The sequence below is a fragment of the Notolepis coatsorum genome (assembly GCF_963971535.1).
Source record: "Notolepis coatsorum genome assembly, chromosome: 18".
Classification (NCBI taxonomy): Eukaryota; Metazoa; Chordata; class Actinopteri; order Aulopiformes; family Paralepididae; genus Notolepis; species Notolepis coatsorum.
In genome coordinates, this window is record NC_140182.1 from 37,480,935 (window position 1) to 37,495,254 (window position 14,320).

General features: G+C 45.2%; 1 protein-coding gene across 1 annotated transcript in view; it reads right to left on the reverse strand.

Annotated features, from left to right (window-relative positions):
- Positions 1-10,005, reverse strand: part of pnp6 (purine nucleoside phosphorylase 6) — a gene marked incomplete at its 3' end in the record, with an annotated part of 35,884 nt that extends 25,879 nt beyond the window's left edge. Inside the window, exon 1 of the mRNA XM_084334880.1 lies at positions 9,966-10,005. Coding sequence (XP_084191006.1) covers positions 9,966-10,000 — 35 coding nt within the window. The 5' untranslated portion in view covers positions 10,001-10,005. The remainder of the gene's footprint in view (positions 1-9,965) is intronic.
- Positions 10,006-14,320: the final 4,315 nt, after the last annotated feature.

Genomic DNA, 14,320 nt, shown 5'->3' on the forward strand with positions numbered 1-14,320 from the left:
TGGGATACGGCGCGGGTTATGTGTGAGCTGTTTTTGTCACTGGCAGTTAGCTTCTCCGTGCAAATCGGGATGTAATGATCTGGTTGTTGTGTGAGAAACATCATGGTGTTTATATGTACCGTGTACTCACAACTAAGGTAACTAACCTATGAAGCTATGCTTGGTGACAAGTGAGTAAAAGAATGTTCTTTTCTCAGCCTGTGATGACAATGAACAGTGTGTTCACATATTAACAGGTTTTCCTGTTTTAACTGGCCGTATTGAGGGTAAAATAAGAGGATTGTGTTTCCCCCCGGTTCCCTGGGGACTTTTTCATCCTCCTATCAGACATGTTTGTGCACTAATTGTGTCTTTTGTGTGGTAGGGATGCGATGTAACTCTTAGCTTGATTGCTGAGGTTGTGCTAAATCTGCTGGAGAAACTTTATTTTCCTAAAAGAAAAAATGGTTTGGTCGCTGTCATGTGTGCTTAGCAAGGCCTGTGGCCGATACTAATCGAGAATGATGTATTCTCTCATTGTGAAAAACTGCGTTCCTCTGTTGAGTGTTTTTTGCCATTTTTTGTAGGTGATGATGGGTTGTGTGTGTCATGTGACCTACAACTGGGTTGGACTGGCCACAGAAGCACATGTGTATGTTGGACCGGGGCTCTTAGAGCCCTCTCTATTCTGTGTTTTTCCTTAGTAAAAATCAGATAGCAGGTTAGCTCATGCGCTGTGTGGAGCTGTCAAACGCTTCATAGAGCTGACTATGACTGTGTCATATTCTCTTTTTGTCATTACATCGTATCATGGGTGTGGGGTCGTAAAGGGGTGAACTGGTAACCTTTCCTCTCCCCCTTGTTTCTGTCGGTCAGGGGTACACCCCCTGTCCTTCAAGGTTCCCGTCACGTGGCGGTTCGGCACGTTACGGGGGGGGGGAGGGAGTTTCCTGGTCCCACGGCCTGGTATATTGGGCGTGTGCACCGCAGGAATTCCCCCGCCATAGAGTACGTCACCGTGCGCGTCTCTGTTGGTAGGACTTCCGTGTGCTGTTCAGGTCCATGTGATGGATCTGTTTCGGGGGGGTGGTCAGGGCTCCTCCTCACCAAGCGCCTATTCGGGCCTTCTGTGAGTTCGGACTCCTTCTTCCATGTGAGGGAGCCTCCATCAGAGTACAGAGCCTTCCTCCTCAGATTGTCAAAGTGAGTGGACCCTCTAGAAGGGTCCTATTCTATTGTATATGTATTCGATTCAATTCGATTATTGAGTGTGTATGGGTTCAGTGCCTCTTCCCCGGAGAGCCCTAAAACCAATTTTTTACATGGCTCAAGGTGCAATATATTCTTTTCAATCTGTACAGCTCGCGTGGGAAGTCTCTCTGGGGATCCCTGTCTCCTTCCTATGGGAGGGTGGTGGGATGTAAAAATGTGAACATTTTTTACCCCGGCTGTGTAGACTGGGATACATACTGCTGATGCTTCCTTCTTTTCTATTCCAGAAGTGTTGGAGTTAGGGAGTGTCACACCCCTCTTGTCGTTCCCCTGGGCGCCTTGGGGATTCAATGACAGGTCTAAATAGCCTGTTCATTGATGGGGGTGTGTCCCGACGCACGTATAGTGCTAGCTCGCTGTAAACAGGCGATTGACTGGCACGCCTTGGTTGCTTGTGGTTGAAACAGCGTTTTTATAAAGCAACTGAGATGGGGGTTTTTCCTCTTCCGACGACCAAATCCCATGACCTGGGTTGGTTTTTCGACGGATTCTCGTTCATGTCTGGGGGATGATGACGGAATGGATCTGAACATATGTAGAGGGGTCTCACGCCCTTGGGGTGGGCCACCAGGCGCGGTTCGCCCAAACGTCTGGGTGGCGCCTTCTTTTCATGTTAAGATCAACACGCATATCTGCCCTTCTCCTGGAGTAGGCATGTCGGCGTGGTTAGGGCACGGGACTGGTTCTGGTCACGCTGGTCCAGATCAGTTGAACCCGTTGTCCGCCGGGGATGCAGATCTGCTGTTCTGGTACCCTGAGGGACTTGGGCTTTTTTCAGAGGGAAAAATGCCAGGTCGGTCTGGGTGTCACAGGGTTAAGCGCTATGGAGACCCTGGTTGGGTGCGTTTTACTCAGCACTGTCGTAATGGCTTACAGCCATGCCATTCTGTACACGTTCGATCTCGTCGGATCTCGGCCGCTACACAGGTTGGTCCTGGTTAGTACTTGGTTGGGAGACCGCCTGGGAATACCAAGTACGGTGTGCTTAGGGGCTGGTTCTCCATTCTTTTTCGCTCCTCTCTCACGCATGGCGATGAGGGGCCTGTGGGGGTGGTTTTTTGACCTCCTCTGGTGACCCTGTGCTTCCCGTACCGCCAGGCCCGGTCCGAAGTAATGTTTCGTCGACCCGTAGGCCTGGGTTAACCTTTTTTGAAAACTGAAACACTTGTACTGCGGTATAGCCGGTGTATACCCGCAGGTGTGTTTTGGAGTTTTTTCTTGAGGGGTTATAGGAACAACCACCGCATTGGGTAACACCGAGGTGGTTGATTCCCTGGTGTGTTGGAGCAGTGTCAACTCCCGGGTTCACCGGTTGAGGGTGCCCCTGCACGTTCATGACGTCTGCCAATCGTGTCAGCCTTCTCTGCCTCGACCCCTCTGGGTGGGGGTTTTTAAATGGAGGCTTGGTCATGCAACACCGCCAGCTGTGTTCAGCTGTCCCCTCTGGCGCCTGTCTCGTCCGCAGTCTCCAGGCTAGGGTTAACAGCCTGTTGCCTGGTTTTTTCCCCGGTGCGCTGCCTGCTTCCGTTGGTTAACCTTTTTTGTGTGCTTACGGCCATGCTGACTGCCTGTTCTGCAGGGTCAGTGTGCCAGGCGGTGTACTATTGGGGGGACAGGGCCCGCTCGGCTTACGGCCATACCGACCTGAACACGCCCGATCTCGTCCGATCTCGGAAGCTAAGCAGGTTCTGGCCTGGTTAGTACTTGGTTGGGATACCGCCTGGGAATACCAGGTGCAGTAACTGAGGGGCCTTTGTCCGAATACGCTGGCGATGTGGGGGGCGGGGCACTACGTGCCCACCTGGTGGGGTCTTGATGCTGACATCATGGACTTCTCCGGGCCCCCATTCCAGGGAGTCCTTTTGGTGGGTCTGGGTCTTCCTTCGCGCTCCGCTGCTACGGCCTTGCCACGGGGTTGGGTTTGCCCTTGACCCCGTGATTCTGGGGGCAGTAACGAGGTTGTTCCTCCGTTCGTTCCCGGGTGGCATGCGGGTTGTGCGTGTGTGTAGTCGTGGGGTCAAGCCACGGTCTGCTCACCCTGTGCGTTGAGTTGCTTGAGTGCCTCTTCGCACGGTCGGGTCCGTCGCCTTCCCGTGAAGCCTCTAATAGGGGGGATACCCTCCATTAGGGGGGGTCAGGGGGGCTCGGCCCTCCCTGTTCTGATGGTTTTGGGGGGCTGTCAGCGGGGTGTATTTGTCAGCCAGCGGCTCCGCTTGGCCTCCCTTTGTGCAGTAGTGATGCCAAGCAGAGCCCCTAATGAAACAGAACGTTAGGTTATGACTATAACCAAGTTCTGTTAATTAGGGGTGACGCTTGGCATCAGACGGCCGCTGCAGCCCTTGACCTCACCTTGTGGTGAAAGCTTGGGAAGGAGGAGAGCAGGTGACCACACACCTGCTTATGAAGGTAAGCTGATGAGGGGTGTGGTCAGACTAATACTGGTATTAAAGGTACATTTGTGGAATTTATTCAGTGCGCGTGCACGTACGCGAGCGAGTGCAGTAGTGATGCCAAGCGTCACCCCTAATTAACAGAACTTGGTTATAGTCATAACCTAACGTTATAACTGTATTATTAACCTCTTAAGCCCTAGCCATATTTTCTGAAAATTCGCCAAAAAAAATACATACCTAAGTAAATGGAAGATTGCTCCACTTCTACAAGGGTCATTTGCATGTTCTTGGTATCTAGGGACATCGATGGATATCAGGGAATGTATTCCCAGTGTCAGATATATTGTGTCTGTTACTTCTAATTTACATGCTATACTATGTTATTTTATTTCATACTTATCTTGTCTTGCACAGTCTCTGGAGCGTTACAGTAAGAAGCATTTTGTATAAAAGTATTCTGTACTTCTGTATGACAACTATTAAAGAAACTTGAAACTTGAAACTTGAAACTAGGCTTGAGTAAATTGTAATTAACCAAAGGAGAATATACATTTTTTTTCCCCCTTTGCTTTTTTTTTTTTAATTATCTTTGACGTTGAATAACACCATGCTAACATTGACCAGACGTGATAAATTGCCACTGAGCTCATTCAGCACCTTCCTGAGATCATGTGTACAAAAGATCTAAGCAAATGAATAAAGGGCAGATGATTTACAGGGTTTTTTGTAGATACAGTACTGAATTTTGCCATCTGGACATATGCAATTTGAAATATGAATATACAATATAGAATATCAGGCCTATAAATGACCTTATTATGGCCACATCTATGGATCGGGCAAAATCTTCTCTTACCAATGGCAGAGTACAATCTGGATTTAGTACCACCAGCCGCCCCTGACAGGGCAGCAAAAACCGTGAATGAAATATACTGTAAGTAGTACAGTTCCTTTTTTATAATGTAAATTGCTCAGATTGCAACTTGGTTTTTTGCTAGACGTTCACAGAAAGGTAGAGAAACTAACTGTGTTCTATTTTATGGCAATAGCATTCAGGTCTCTTCCACTTGTGAGATATGATCCCGAAAATAAGGAGAAAAAAAGCTTCACGCTAGAAGTCAGATGATTTGAAAAAGAAACGCAACATGAATGAATACGTTCTGTATTGATGAATTTATGGCGTGATATCAATCTTGTACCAGTACCAGACCGCTCAGGCTTAAGAGGTTAAAGCCAGTAAAAAATCTATAACTGTCAAAGCCAGTTGTAAATTGATAACTCTGGCAATGATCTTTCTTCACCAGACAAGTTTAGCAGTAGGTTAAAGGGCTGGGCGACGTGGACCTTGTATGTACCCCTCCCCCCTCCCATTTTGTCCCCCCCCGCCCCCCCCCCCACATCTAACCTAACCTACTATAGTAGGACCTTGTCTCCCTTGATCAACCCCTTTGTCCCCTGATAAAGCATCACCACCCTTTGTCTCTCACCTTCAACACCTAAACCATCCCCCTTCCGGCCCCTTCCTGTGTGTTTCAACCTCCCTTCCGATTCAGCCCCTCCCCTTAAGCACCTACTCTCGCCCCCAATGTCTCATCCTCCTATCTAATCACATCCTCCTTCCCATGGTCACATGGCCCCACCCCTCCCTGTCAGGTATAAACATCAACGTATTCTGTGATTCTGGGCACTCATTACGGGACCCGCTGGGTCCCCTCTAAGCCAATTCTCCTATTGACCTAATAAACGTGTGAACCACCAACTATGGACCACGCTAATTATTCCTCCGGCATCCACGACAACCTAAATATCACATCAGAGTATTTTCAGATATTTTCACGATTGACAATATGCATTGTGACAGTATGCATTATATTTTAAACATTTTCAGACGTAACTACTTCTATAGACTGTCAACATCATAATGACTTTGAGAACTGTCTCAAACATGCCATCTTAGGCTGTTACCAAGTCAGACTAGCCTTGAGTATTGATTGATTGATTGAAAAGTTTATTAACAGATTGCAGAATGGGTACAGTACAGTACAGCTCAATACATACAATTGTTAAGAGGATGCAGACCTGAGAAAGACTTTCATCTTGTTTCCATCAGGGTCCCCCATTTTCAATTCATCATATGACACACACGACATACAGATAGACAGTACTGCTACATCTATACATTTATGACATACCAGATTTGCAAATACAGTACTGTTTGTGATACTAAAAAAATCCAGAAAAAGAGTGTATATACATTTGACATAGAAACTGTGTATTGGAGGAGGTTGGGTAGGTGGGTTGGGGCTGTACATTGGAGGTGGGGGGGGAGGGGTTGGGTAGGGGACACACACACTGTACATTGGAATACTGACATACATTTGACATAGAAACTGTACATTGGAGGAGGTTGGGTAGGTGGGGTGGGGTTGGGTGGGGCTGTACATTGGAGGTGGGGGGGGGGGGGGGGGGGTTGGGTAGGGGGGGGGGGGCACTGTACATTGGAATACTGACAAAGCCATGCTTGGTCTTTATTGTACAACTGGGTTAGGACATTTGTAGGGGCCAGTTTCGAATTGCAGTCTCCCGTAGGTGTTCTTTGAGAGTGTTTTTGAAGGTGGGTAGTGATTCACATTCCTTTACAGCTTTGGGTAGGGCGTTCCACATTGATGTGGCATAATTGCGAAACGTGTTTAGTCCCTTGTTTGAGCCGAATCTGGGTTTTACATGATTTGTGGAGCTCCCTCTGGTGTTGTGATCGTGGTATTCACTGACCTTTGGGAAGTATTTTGACATGTACATGGGTACCTTGGTCGTGTAGTGTATCTTGTAGACCAGGCCCATTGCAAGTTGCTGTACTCTGTCGTCTACTCTAAGCCATCCTAGGTTGGCAAAGTGTGCAGGGGTGAGGTGGGTTCTAGGAGTCAGGTCAAGCAGTAGTCTGACTAGTTTGTTTTGAGATGTTTGTAATTTGGTTTTTAGTGCCTTTGAGGTGCTTTGGTACCATGAGGTGCAAGCATAGTCGTAGTACCCTTGAATGAGTGCTCCTGCCAGAGTCTTCAGGGTATTCTTGTTTACCAGAGAGGAGATCCGGTACAAGAATCGAGTTCGTTGGTTGACTTTTTTTATTACATTGGATGCCATTTTGTCACAGGAAAGATTAGCCTCTAGGATGGAACCCAGGTAGGTAATTTCATCTTTCCTTGTGACAATATTGTCACCCACTGTAACTGAGAAGCCGTCGGTCTTGCTGAGTTTGTTATTTGAACCGAAGAGAATGGACTCTGTTTTGCCCATGTGTAATGATAGTTTGTTGTCGGCGAGCCATATGCAGATTTTGCCTAGTTCCGAGCTGAGGGTTTTTTCAACCTGTAACTTGTTCTTGTCAGAGACCAGCAGGGCTGAGTCGTCCGCAAACAGGAACAAGTTTCAGTCACAAGCTAATGAGTAATAACAAGCCTTTCTGCTTTGGTCATTTACACATTTTACACTAAGTGCCTGGTAACTCACTTTGCAGGTGAGAGCCAGAAGAATGGTTAGAAAGGTACATTACAGTATGTCTGAGCCAGTACTTTAAGTGATAGTGGAGTCTTTGCATGACAAGCCTTTATCTAAGCCCAGGGACTCGAGGTCCCCCTGCCTACTATCAAACTGCTTTGTATAATGACAGTTCTGAATGGAAGCAGACACAAGTACAGCCTTATATTACCAGCCTGTTAATTACAAAAGTAAGCTTTCATGTACTGTAGCTTACTACTCTTTATAGCTGGTAATGGCATGATGGCACCTTTACATACACACAAACGCATGCACGCACACACACACACACACACACACACACACACACACACACACACGCATGCACGCACACACACACACACACACACACACACACACACTCACACACACACACACACACACACACACACACACACACACACACACACACACACACACACACACACACACACACACACACACACACACACACACACACACAGCAAAAATATTTGTGCTTATGCTTGTGGTGAATGATTGCAAGTCGGGACACATTACCTAACCTTGTTTTTTTAATGAGTGATTCATAAACTCACAGTTCAGTCATAATCAAAACAACAAGGCAGGACTACATGGGCAGGAAGAGAAAGAAACCATATCAGGTTTATGTTTTCTCAAAACGTTACCACTCAATAGCTTCAATGGCCAGGAGTTACTGTGACCTCTTCATTAGAATGTTCAGTCCTCAAAATTCTAATCTATGTAAGATGTAAGATTCTACACCTGAAAGGTAGTTGGAAGATTTCAGGATGACAGTCACGATGAGAAATCTGTAGATTTTTACAGAAGTATTCTGTTGCTATTCTGTTGCTTTATTTCCTGTTTATTTGTATGTTTATTTCCTGTCAGCAACTGTACTAACAAACATGGCATCAGGAAATACAATGGGGCCTATTCATTTTATGCAAAGCGCTTTACAATTTATGCCTCTCTCATTCACCCATTCACTCACACACCGACGGCGAGGGCAACCAATTAAGTGTCTTGCTCAAGGACACTTCAAGGCGCTACTGGGAGGAGCCGGAATCAAACCGGGAACCTTCAGATTACCAGACAACGCTCTACCTGCTGAGCCACTGTCGCCCATTATTTAGAATATGTATGCTGTCAAGTTAGGTCTATAAAGAAAACTCCCACTGGTAAACTCACACGTCAGGTGAGAGGACATGATCTGTCCTCAAGATGCAGAACCAGTGGGACGTGCTGTGCATTTGAGGAAAGAGGAACTTGCTCAATAGATAGGATTTCCTTTCCCTAATATCCCTCATTTGAACCAGGTAGAGTTTTACCTCAAATGTCGGAGCACAAATTAATAACATTTCCAATTGGCTGCTGCACCATAGCCTTCGGGTGGCATATTCATCCCATTTCTAGCGTAATTGTTTTCAAACTTGAACCAGTTGGGCCTAAGGGCCAAACATAAGCCCATCGTGTCTCAAAGTAGTATATCTTATTCAGCAAATACTAGTTTTTGCAGTCAATATTATTTGTTTGCATGAGCTAAAAATTAGTGGTCATCATTTATACTATACACGTACAGAATGCACTCCCCCCATATCTTTAGTCTCTTTCATGAATACACAAAACGATTTTTTTTTTTAAAGTAAAATAATTACATTTCCACTGCAGTCTTTTATTCACTGTGTCAGTGGAAACTATATGCTAAGCAGAACAAATATGTATGTATCCGTTTATTATCACTGCATACATTTTACATAGATTAATGTGACAAGCTTGATTTGGGTTATTTGTGATAGTCTGTATAAGTATAATACAGTGACACCCAATTCAAAGTTATAATTTGTCTAGCTAATTTGGTGGTGGGTGTTCGGATTTGGTGCTCCACTGCTCTCTTGGCCAGAGCTGTTTAGTAGACTGTGACGTGTTTAGGCGTAGAGACAGCTCTGCATAGGAGTGTTAAACAAGATTATACGCAGTTTCCCCTTTGTCCGTTCACTGCACGCAAGCGCAGATGCGCCAGAAATGCCCACTCACGGAAGCCAATATTCCAATAATGGAACGCCACCAGTTGCGCGGGGAGCTGTCCGTGGTGCTGCCGAAGGCCAGTCCGGAGCTGCGGTCAGCTGCGTCAGCACTTTCCATTCAGCTCACTCCCGTGCCTGCCACCGACCGGGCTCCCTTTCCTAACCAGGGCTCGGTGCACGCAACGCCTGCAGGCACAGCGACGGGCGCTTTTGGCAGAGCAGACACAACACGGAACCTCTCTCAAATACAAACGAGTCTGCATGGCTGCTTGTTCTTGTGACTCTCGTGAGCAGCAGAGCAGGGTGAAAAGAGAACTGTCTCTTTAAGTTGCGCCAATGCTGGTCTCGCGTGTCCAGCATGCTAATGCTATGGGGGAATCCTTTATAAAAACCTGCATCTTACAGTCCTGCGGAAATACACTACATACATCTGTAACGTTAGAACACAATCTTACAATATTTTATGAATACCTATTTAATTTATTATCCAGGGTAAACAGATTTATGGGAGAAGGAGATTAGAACAAGGGAACCCCATTATGATTTCCATAATAAAACGCGCTCATGTTGACGGGATTAAGGCTTAGCCTAAAACATTTTGAAACAACCTGAAGAGATATGGGTTTATTATTTTGCACCATATTCAGCCATCGGCCTATGCTTCATCGTGGTTCAAATCCAATAGCTACCTAACCGTAGCCTTGACAACCATGAAGCAGCACGAGCGCGTTTCTCTCCGCTGCCTGTGTTACTTGTAACAGCTGCGTACCCGTTATCTTACCTGCATTGATTAGAGGAGGACGCCGCCGATTCCATATCTGCTAACGGGGGGACGAAAGTGCTGATGAAACTGTTTTTAAAACGCTGTTAGCTCCCGTTTTAAATTCACGGCAGTTAAAGCGGCGGATGGAGCCCCAGTCAGCGGTAGTGAACGGTGACAGTCAGGGGAGGTCACGCAGCGTGCTGACGTAACATGAAAGTGCATGACGGAGGGCGGAGCAGCCGGACACTACCGGTCCCTTTGAACAAAGCTCACGTTGTCCTAATCCAATTTTCTAACAGACTATAGGCTGCTAACTGACCCGTACACTGACAGCCTGCAGGAATGAGACAGCGCTGGGAACACAGAGAGAGAGACACACACACACACAGAGACAGAGGAACATGGCTGGGAACAGAGAGAGAGAGGAAGGAAGGAAGATACTGTAGAAGAACAGAGAGATACAGACTGTGTGTGTATGAGAAAGAGAGATAGCAAAAAATAGAGCCATTGATGGGAAGAAGTCATACAGAAAGAGAATTTGAGAAATTGTCTACTTTTGATGGTGTCATGAGTCTGACCTCCCCCCCCACGTTCACATGTCACACACACACTCACTCACTCACTCACACACACACACACACACACACACGCACGCACGCACGCACGCACGCACGCACGCACACACGCTACACACACACACACACACACACACACACACACACACACACACACACACACACACATTACAAAAGGGATCAGAACAAAATCTCACCAGCTGTTTGGCCTACAAGTTAAGGCCTATGATTTGGCCAAGGGCTGATCAAATGATAGTGAAACCTCTATTGCGTTGACAATGGCAGTTCCAATGGGCAAGATGTTGTAAATTACTCAAAATGTCACATTTTGGCACCAAGCTGCTGTAGGATGGATGTTAATGTTACCTTTTGAACATGAATTCAGGAGCCACATTGTTGAGACCATTGTCACATGGATCTAATAATAGAACCAGAGCCATCCCTAGACCTTTGGGGTTTCCAAGGCAAAAAGTCATTTGGGGGCTCCTCTGTTTTACCTTAACCATTTCACTACCACACTACAGAAGGTTAACACTTTCACTACCACACTACAGACGGTTAACCTTCTGTAGTGTGGCAGTGAAAGGGTTAACCCTTTTGCCGTGTGGCAGTGAAAGGGTTAACCTTCGGAAGGGCCATCTGATCAGTTGGTTGAAATTATGTTTGACATGTTGACTGACGTTTTGAGGAGCCCTCTGATTTGCTGACTGACCTCCCTACAAACAATTCAAAACCTAAGAGGGCCTTGAGTGAATTCAGCAGTCATACTAAGATTTCTTTCAAATAAATGTTTCCAAAAACAAAAAAATTTCAGTGGACAGTGCACTTTGAAAATGGGAGGTGGGGGTTTTCTTGCAAGTTTGTACTCATCAATGAGAGTTTTCCTATATCTATTTTTGAACTGTACAATGTTCTTGCTCATTTTAGTTTCTTCATCTAAGCCATTCCACAGGATTACACCATAAACTGAAATACACAAACCTTTAACACATTGGGCGCCAGGGGTTGTGCCCATCATTGTACCCAGTCTGCCACAGTTGAAAGCCTATGGAGATGTTTACCTTCTTTGCAGGGCTATAACTTTTAAAATTGTATTGCTATATTGACATTCCTCAGTTGCTTCAGTTCAGGTGATTGCTTCTGGTGTTACTGATGATGTTGATGACAAACAACTAAACAATAGTGTGTTTGCTCCAGTGTCTACTGTTTGGTTTACTTTTCTTTTTCTATTGCTGTCAACTCGTTCTCTGATTCTGTCAACTCGTTTTCTGTTGCCGCTGACTAGTTTTCTGTTGCTGTCGACTCGTTCTCTGTTTCTGTCGACTCGTTTTCTGTTGCCGCTGACTCGTTTTCTGTTGCCGTCAACTCGTTCTCTGTTGCTGTCGACTTGTTCCGTTTGCCGTTGACTCGTTCCCTGTTGCTGTCGAATCGTCATAATCGACCCGAGTGGTTGTTGTACCAACCGCACTCTTTAAATGTTTTGGGTAATGGGTTTGTTCTTGTGTGTGGGGGTGTTACGTTCCAGCATGTGGTTGTTGTATGTTGTTTGTACTTTTGTGTCACCCCCCCCCCCCCCTTTCTCTCTCTCTCTCTCTCTCTCTCTCTCTCTCTCTCTCTCTCTCTCTCTCTCTCTCTCTCTCTCTCTCTCTCTCTCTCTCTACCTGCTACTCTGATCCAGGTTCCTGTCCTTCATCAGGACACTAATTGGAAACCAGCCAGTCATCCCAGCCATCAAGCAAATCACCAGTTGGCCAATCAGAAGCCCTCCTGTTTAAAAACCCATGTGGCACTCCCTGTTACCAGCCTTGCCTTTCCCCTTCTTTTTGTCTCTAATGCTGTTGGTTAAATGTTTGACTCTGATATAATTAGCCAACTTGGTACAAGTGTATGTGTGTGTGTGGGTTGGGAATTGGAGCAGGTAAGGGGCCCAACACATTTGGTGCTACACATAGTGATAGTATTGTCTAGACACACTAGGTCAGGAGTGATGCCACTCATTGTATGTTTTGGACATATGTTTGGTTAGGTAGTGTAGGTAGTGAGCAGTAGGTTTTATTTGACCTTTGTGTTTGTGTATAGGTAGACAAGATATTCCTTACTGAGTTAGTTGTGTTTTGTTTTACTTAGTTTATTCCTTTGGCATCATTCAAGCTCCTTTTCCCTTCTCCCCCCCCCCCCTTTGCCCCTTGGTTGTGTGTATCAAATCCACCATTGTCATTGTCTATTAGTCTGTTTTGTTTGTATATATAAACGGCACAATATATAACATTCTTTCACCTAAACTTGTTGTGGGCAATTGCTGTTACCTGTTATTGCACAATGTTTTTTGTATTGGATTCTATTATATGTTGTACCACTGTATTGCACATCGTTGCGGGCAAGACCACCCGCATTTCATTGTATACTCGTATGCCGTGACAAATAAAACTCTTGACTTGACTTTATTTATCATCTGGTTCATTTATCACAAATTACAACACAATCATCTTTTATGTTATTCACCCCTTCCCCTAGACATACTGGGGTTGTAACACCCATTCAACATCGATTATCTATCGTTCAGGATGTGGGAACGTTATATTTTTTCATTCATACATTGTTGTGTTAATACCGTCTAGAATATAAGTATGTTTTTAAGCTTTTCTGCTGTAATTCCAAAAACCCTAGTTATTGGCCCTGACGCATATCGCTGCAAAAACCCAACTTTTCAGCAGATGAAAAAAACGAACACAGATTTGAGGGTGAATAGAGTTAGGAGGTTTAGACAGATGATCGGTTTAATGCTTTCCCATTGTTTAAACTTTGTAAAACCCACACACACATATGGAGGATGATCTACGGAGTTGATTTATATTAAAAAAATATTAAAAAAATGGAGTTATGAGGTTTTGTCCCGACAGCAGCGATATGATAGATTATCGATTGGCGTTTCTTTCCTATACACGCTATATAAAAAAATTTAAATGTATATGATCGGTATACATTATGCTTCATCATGCGTGAAGGAAAGGGGGGGGGTCATTTATAATTCCTTGATCGTCAGTAACGGCTTTATTTAGTATGGGTTGATATGTTGAGCAGATGGTTTGCAGTGAAATGAATAAACAATCGGGCTGAAAATAACGTTATATTCCTCTTACCGTTCGCCGATGAGACTGGAGGAAAAAGATCCCAATTATTTGACGTCGATCTCCTACATCCATTTCCGGTTTGTATGGCGAAATCATATCGATTATTGTGTTTTGAAAGCGATCCCAATGCACTAGATTGTTTGTCTGGATCCACGTAACAAGATATGACTGCCGGAGGGATTTCCTCGACGCACCGATCGCCACTTCCGGTTTTGGCGAGAGTGTAACTCGCCCGACCATCCACCAGGCGGCGGTATTGAGGCGTTGCAATCGCATACAGGGTGCCACTGCAGTCCGGAGGGAGGCTGGATGAATTATGAATGCCATGGCGAAAAAATTAAATATTGATCCCAAAAACGATTTACGCCGTTGTTGGCGTTCAATGCATGGCGGGCAATAGCGACTTACGCCGTATTTGGCGACCAATGTGTTAAGAGTAGTGTGGACATAGGGTTGTTTTAAATTATAATTTCTTCTTAAATCATATTTTCCCTCTCAATCCCTATACATATATTTTGAATATTACCTGGCAGTACATTATTTCTTGCTTTGAACATAATTTGCGCAGTTCAGAATTGTCCATACATTTCAATGTTTGTGTCTTATAATAATAAAAAAAAAAGATGATTATTATGCTCACGATACCCAACATGATTTACTATTCTTA